Genomic DNA, 7,678 nt, shown 5'->3' with positions numbered 1-7,678 from the left:
GGAACCACCGGGTCAGGACACACGGGTCAGGACCACCGGGTCAGGACCAGGACCGACTGATATGGATTTTGTTGTGGCCGATGTGAAACCGATATAATGGGAGTTGAAGCTGCCGATATAATCGCCGATATATTTAGTGATGTAAAAATTCACTGTAAATGTTGAATTGTTTAAAAAACTTGGGTTTGGTTCTGGTGGATTTTAAACTGGGTTTATTTAAGAAACATTTATTGTTCTTCTGACTCTTTACGTCACATTTACAGACAGAAGTTTGGACTAATGACATTTTTACATCACATTCTACACACGAGTGACGGGGATTACAGTTGTTGTTTTTTTGGAGAACCGGCTCTTTTGGCTCGGCTCACTAAAGCAGCTGGCTCTTGTGGCTCCCAAGCGGCTCTTGAGATTGTTTTGTTGCAAGCAGGACTAAACCAGAACTGAACCAGGACTGAAGTGTCTGGACTCGGTCCTTCACTCGAGCCCAAGTTTAGTCCTGGTTTATTCATTTTATGCTGAACTGCAGCCAAATATGCACTTTTTTTTTTTTATCCTTTGCACATGCACATTTCTGAAAGCTTCGTTTTCTGCTACGGCTCGACAAGCGACTTGAGGAGAAAAAGTGAGAAAAAGAGAAAACACGGCTCCCAATAAGAAACATGCTCCCGTCGTTCACTTCAAAGAGCCGAATCTAAGAGCCGCTTCGATCACGACCGACTCATCACGACGAGTAAAGAAACTAGCGCCGCGGTGATTCATTATATGTGTAAATGTTGATCATTCACACTCATTTACATCAGTGCAGCTGCAGAAACAAATATACAAACAATATAATCACTTTACACACACACACACACACACACACAGGCTCCTCCCACATCACAAGTCTGAACAAATAAATATCCTTTTAATCCAGACTCAAACCGACTGTCTGTAAAAAGAAAATTAGACCTCTAAACCAGGTCTAAACCAGGTCTAAACCAGGACTAAACCAGGTCTAAACCAGGTCTAAACCAGGTCTAAACCAGGTCTAAACCAGGACTAAACCAGGACTAAACCAGGACTAAACCAGGTCTAAACCAGGTCTAAACCAGGTCTAAAACCAGGAAACCAGGACTAAACCAGGTCTAAACCAGGTCTAAACCAGGTCTAAACCAGGACTAAACCAGGACTAAACCAGGTCTAAACCAGGACTAAACCAGAAACCAGGTAAACCAGGTTCTAAACCAGGACTAAACCAGGACTAAACCAGGTCTAAACCAGGTCTAAACCAGGTCTAAACCAGGTCTAAACCAGGTCTAAACCAGGACTAAACCAGGTCTAAACCAGGACTAAACCAGGTCTAAACCAGGACTAAAACCAGTCCCAGGACTAAACCAGGTCTAAACCAGGTCTAAACCAGGTCTAAACCAGGTCTAAACTAAACCAGGTCTAAACCAGGTCTAAAACTAAAGGTCTAAACCAGGACTAAACTAGGTCTAAACCAGAACTAAACCAGGACTAAACTAGGTCTAAACCAGGACTAAACCAGGACTAAACCAGGACCAGGTCTAGATCAGGACTCACTGTTTGATGTGTCCGATAGTGTCTTGTGGTTGGACTGTGGCTGTTCTTTCGGTGTCGTTGAGGAATTTGAGTCTGAGGACGAGGCTGTTCCTCTCGTCCCTCCCTCTGCTCCTCAGCCCCTCCCCCGGCTTGTCCCCGCCCCCCGCGGCGGCGGCGTCCCGCGGCGACGCTTCGGCGGGGGCGGAGTCGAGCGGCGAGGACGTGGACGACGTGGGCGTGTCCTCCTGCACCACAGGAAATAACAATCACCTGGGGTCTGTGTGGGCGCTCTGGACTCACCTGGGGCGCTCTGGACTCACCTGGGGCGCTCTCGTGGATCTGGACTCACCTGGGGCGCTCTCGTGGATCTGGACTCACCTGGGGCGCTCTGGACTCACCTGGGGCGCTCTCGACGCTCTGGACTCACCCGGGGCGCTCTGGACTCACCCGGGGCGCTCTGGACTCACCTGGGGCGCTCTGGATCTGGACTCCACCTGGGGCGCTCTCTCGTCTGGACTCACCTGGACTCACCTGGGGCGCTCTGGACTCACCTGGGGCGCTCTCGTGGATCTGGACTCACCTGGGGCGCTCTGGACTCACCTGGGGCGCTCTCGTGGACGCTCTGGACTCACCTGGGGCGATGTGGGGGTGCTCTCGGGGCTCCGGGCGCTCGGCGTGGCGTCGGGTGTTCCCGTGGAGACCCAGGCGAGCAGGAGGACGGCGAGCAGCAGCAGGACGGCGAGGAGCAGGGTCACCTCGTCCCCCACGCCCTCGATCAGCGCCATGACCTCTGACCTCTGGGCGCTCAAGGCAAACGCGGCAGCAGGCACCTGCACACACGACCCGGTTCAGACCCGGTTTAGACCAGGTTTAGATCCGGTTCAGACCAGGTTTAGACCCGGTTCAGACCCGCACACACGACCCGGTTTAGACCCGGTTTAGACCAGGTTTAGACCCGGTTTAGACCAGGTTTAGACCAGGTTCAGACCCGGTTTAGACCAGGTTTAGACCCGGTTCAGACCAGGTTTAGACCCAGTTTAGACCAGGTTTAGACCCGGTTCAGACCCGGTTTAGACCAGGTTTAGACCCAGATCAGACCCGCACACACGACCCAATTCAGACCCGGTTTAGACCCGGACCTGCTCGTCTCCATGGAGATGCTGTTGCTGTGACATGTTCCACACTATGGCATTAAACTCACAGTGACTCCATGGAGACGAGCAGGTAAACCCACTGAGCCCAGGGACAGGTCAGATCTGTGGAGAGGCGACGCCTGACGCTGGACAAACCCAACAACGCTTTAATGCCACACTCTGGAACTTTCCAACACAGACCCACACAGAACCACACACAGAACACACAGAACCACACAGAACACACAGAACCACACAGAACCACACACAGAACCACACAGAACCACACAGACCCACACACAGAACCACACACAGAACCACACAGACCCACACAGAACCACACAGACCCACACACAGACCACACACAGAACCACACACAGAACCACACAGACCCACAACAGAACACACAGAACACACACAGAACCACAGACCACACAGACCCACACACAGAACCACACACAGAACCACACACAGAACCACACACAGAACCACACACAGAACCAACACAGACCCACACAGAACACACAGAACCACACACAGACCACACAGACCCACACACAGAACCACACACACAAACCACACACAGAACCACACACAGACCACACAGAACACCACACAGAACCACACACAGAACCACACAGACCACACAGACCCACACACAACCACACACAGAACCACACAGAACCACACACAGACCCACACAGAACCACACACAGAACCACACACAGAACCACACACAGAACCACACACAGACCCACACACAGAACCACACAGAACACACACAGAACACACACAGAACCACACACAGAACACACACACACAGAACCCACACACAGAACCACACACAGACCCACACAGAACCACACACAGAACACACACAGAACCACACACACACAGACCCACACAGAACCACACACAGAACCACACACAGAACCACACACAGACCACACACAGAACCACACACAGAACCACACACAGACCCACACACAGAACCACACAGAACCACACACAGACCCACACACAGACCCACACAGAACCACACACACAGAACACACAGAACACACACAGAACACACAGAACCACACACAGAACCACACACAGAACCACACACAGAACCACACAAGAACCACACAGAACACAGAACACACAGAACCACACACACACAGACCCACACACAGACCCACACACAGAACCACACACAGACCCACACACAACAGACCCACACACAGAACCACACACAGAACACACACACACAACCACACACAGACCACACACAGAACCACACACACAGAACCACAGACCACACACACAGAACCACACACAACCACACAAGAACCACACACACCACACACAGAACCACACACACAGACCCACACACCCACACACAGAACACACACCACACACCAAGAACCACACACACAGACACACACACAGACCCACACAGAACCACACACAGACCCACAGACCCACGCACAGAACCACACAGAACCACACACAGACCACACACACACACAGACCCACACACAGAACCACACAGAACCACACACAGACCCACGCACAGAACCACACAGAACCACACACACACAGAACACACACAGACCCACACAGACCCACGCACAGAACCACACAGAACCACACACAGAACCACACACAGACCCACACAGAACACACACACCACACACAGAACCACACACAGAACCACACACAGAACCACACACAGACCCACAGACCCACACACAGACCCACGCACAGAACACAGAACACAGAACAACACACCACACAGAACCACACAGACCCCACACACAGAACCACACAGAACCACACACACAGAACCACACACAGAACCACACACAGACCCACACACAGAACCACACACAGACCACACACAGACCCACGACAGAACCACACAGAACCACACACAGAACCACACACAGAACCCACACAGACCACACAGAACCACACACAGAACCACACACAACCACACACAGACCCACACACACAGAACCACACACACACACACAGAACCACACAGAACAGAACCACACACAGACACACACACACGACCACACACAGAACACACAGACACACACAGAACCACACACAGACCCACACACAGACCCACACACACACACGAACCACACAGAACCACACAACAGAACCACACACAGAACCACACAGAACCACACACACAGAACCACACACAGAACCACACACAGACCCACCAGAACACACACACACAGAAACCACACACAGAACCACACACAGAACCACACAGACCACACACAGACCCACACACAGCACAGAACCACACACAGACCCACAGACACACACAGAACCACACAGAACCACACACAGAACCACACACAGACCCACACACAGAACCACACACAGACACCACACACAGAACCACACAGAACCACACACAGAACCACACACAGAACCACACACAGACCACACACAGAACCACACACACACAACACACCCCACACACAGACCCACACACACAGAACCACACACACAGAACCCACACAGAACCACACACAGAACCACACACAGACCAGAACCACACACAGAACCACACACAGAACCACACACAGAACCACACACAGAACCACACAGACCAGCAGCGCCGTTCCCTCGTTCTGACACCGAACCAAACCGAACCAAACCGAACTAAACTTCCCAAACTCTGCTCTCCGAAGCGGAAGTGCTAATGCTAATGCTAATGCTAACCCTAACCCAAGGCGCTTTAGAACCGGAGCCCCGCGTGTCTGACCCGGTCCGATCCACACACCCGGACCCGGACCCGGACGAGCCGGAGCCGTGCGCCCGGCGGCTCTGCTCGTCTTCCCGGGACACTCACTGTTGTGCGGGGACGGTCCTCATGAGCGGCCCGGCTAAAGCACGAGCTAACCGCGGCTAACGAGCACGAGCATGCTAACAAGCTAATGAAGCTAATGCTAATGAGGCGCGAGCCCTCTGCAGGACGCACGTGCACATGACAGGCCTGCGCAGAACCGCTGCGCACGAGACTGTGTACAAGTACACACACACTGTGTACAAGTACAAGTACACACACTGTGTACAAGTACACACACACTGTGTACAAGTACACACACTGTGTATAAGTACACACACTGTGTACAAGTACACACACTGTGTACAAGTACATGTACACACACTGTGTACAAGTACAAGCACACACACTGTGTACAAGTACAAGTACACACACTGTGTACAAGTACAAGTGTACAAGTACAAGTACACACACTGTGTACAAGTACACACACTGTGTACAAGTACAAGTACACACACTGTGTACAAGTACATGTACACACACTGTGTACAAGTGTACAAGTACAAGTACACACACTGTGTATACACACACTGTACACAGTGTGTACAAGTACAAGTACACACACGTGTACACACACTGTGTACAAGTACAGGTACACACACTGTGTACAAGTACACGTACACACACTGTATACACATACACACACTGTGTACAAGTACAAGTACACACACTGTACAAGTACACACACTGTGTACAAGTACAAGTACACACACTGTGTACAAGTACACACACTGTGTACAAGTACATGTACACACACTGTGTACAAGTACAAGTACACACACTGTACAAGTACAAGTACACACACTGTGTACAAGTACACACACTGTGTACAAGTACAAGTACACACACTGTGTACAAGTACACACACTGTGTACAAGTACAAGTACACACACTGTACAAGTACACACACTGTGTACAAGTACAAGTACACACACTGTGTACAAGTACACACACTGTGTACAAGTACAAGTACACACACTGTGTACAAGTACACACACTGTGTACAAGTACACACACTGTGTACAAGTACACACACTGTGTACAAGTACAAGTACACACACTGTGTACAAGTACATGTACACACACTGTGTACAAGTACACACACTGTGTACACACTGTGTACAAGTACACACACTGTGTACAAGTACAAGTACACACACTGTGTACAAGTACAAGTACACACACTGTGTACAAGTACATGTACACACACTGTGTACAAGTACACACACTGTGTACAAGTACACACACACTGTGTACAAGTACAAGTACACACACTGTGTACAAGTACACACACACTGTGTACAAGTACAAGTACACACACTGTGTACAAGTACAAGTACACACACTGTGTACAAGTACATGTACACACACTGTGTACAAGTACAAGTACACACACTGTGTACAAGTACAAGTACACACACTGTGTACAAGTACAAGTACACACACTGTGTGTACAAGTACACACACTGTGTACAAGTACACACACTGTGTACAAGTACACACACTGTGTACAAGTACACACACTGTGTACAAGTACACACACTGTGTACAAGTACACACACTGTGTACAAGTACATGTACACACACTGTGTACAAGTACATGTACACACACTTGTGTACAAGTACAAGTACACACACTGTGTACAAGTACACACTGTGTACAAGTACACACACTGTACAAGTACACACACTGTGTACAAGTACTTGTCTGTGTGTTTGTAGTACTTGTGTGTGTAGTATTGTATGTACTGAGTATTTGTAGTACTTGTAGTTTGTTTATTTTGTGTTTGTGTCGTTTCAGCTTTGAACTGTGAGAAAAACACAAAACTCTGAGTCCAGCAGAAACACAAACAATAAAAACACACACAATAAAAACACACAAACAATAAAAACACACACAAACAAATAAAAACACACAAACAAATAAAAACACAAATAATAAAAACACACAAATAAAAACACACAAACAATAAAAACACACAAACAAATAAAAACACACAAACAATAAAAACACACACAAAAAATAAAAACACACAAACAATAAAAACACAAATAAAAAAACACACAAATAAAAACACACAAACAATAAAAACACACAAACAAATAAAAACACACAAACAAATAAACACACACACACACAGAG

At 48.9% G+C, this 7,678-nt stretch overlaps 1 protein-coding gene across 10 annotated transcripts in view; it reads right to left on the bottom strand.

Moving 5' to 3' along the window:
- tmub1 (transmembrane and ubiquitin-like domain containing 1) overlaps positions 1–5,650 on the bottom strand; it is a 6,783-nt gene extending 1,133 nt beyond the window's left edge. For all 10 annotated transcript variants that reach the window (XM_055151969.1, XM_055151971.1, XM_055151970.1 and 7 more), the window contains exons 1-3: positions 5,542–5,650; positions 2,178–2,375; positions 1,567–1,790 (exon numbers count right to left, since the gene is read on the bottom strand). In XM_055151969.1, coding sequence (XP_055007944.1) covers positions 1,567–1,790; positions 2,178–2,330 — 377 coding nt within the window. In that variant the 5' untranslated portion in view covers positions 2,331–2,375; positions 5,542–5,650. The remainder of the gene's footprint in view (positions 1–1,566; positions 1,791–2,177; positions 2,376–5,541) is intronic.
- Positions 5,651–7,678: the final 2,028 nt, after the last annotated feature.

Source organism: Boleophthalmus pectinirostris, unplaced genomic scaffold (assembly GCF_026225935.1).
Source record: "Boleophthalmus pectinirostris isolate CB_2022bp ecotype Guang Dong unplaced genomic scaffold, ASM2622593v1 HiC_scaffold_16, whole genome shotgun sequence".
In the NCBI taxonomy this organism is placed as follows: Eukaryota; Metazoa; Chordata; class Actinopteri; order Gobiiformes; family Gobiidae; genus Boleophthalmus; species Boleophthalmus pectinirostris.
The sequence above is the reverse complement of the archived record's forward strand: the minus strand, read 5'-3'. Positions and strand labels throughout refer to the sequence as shown.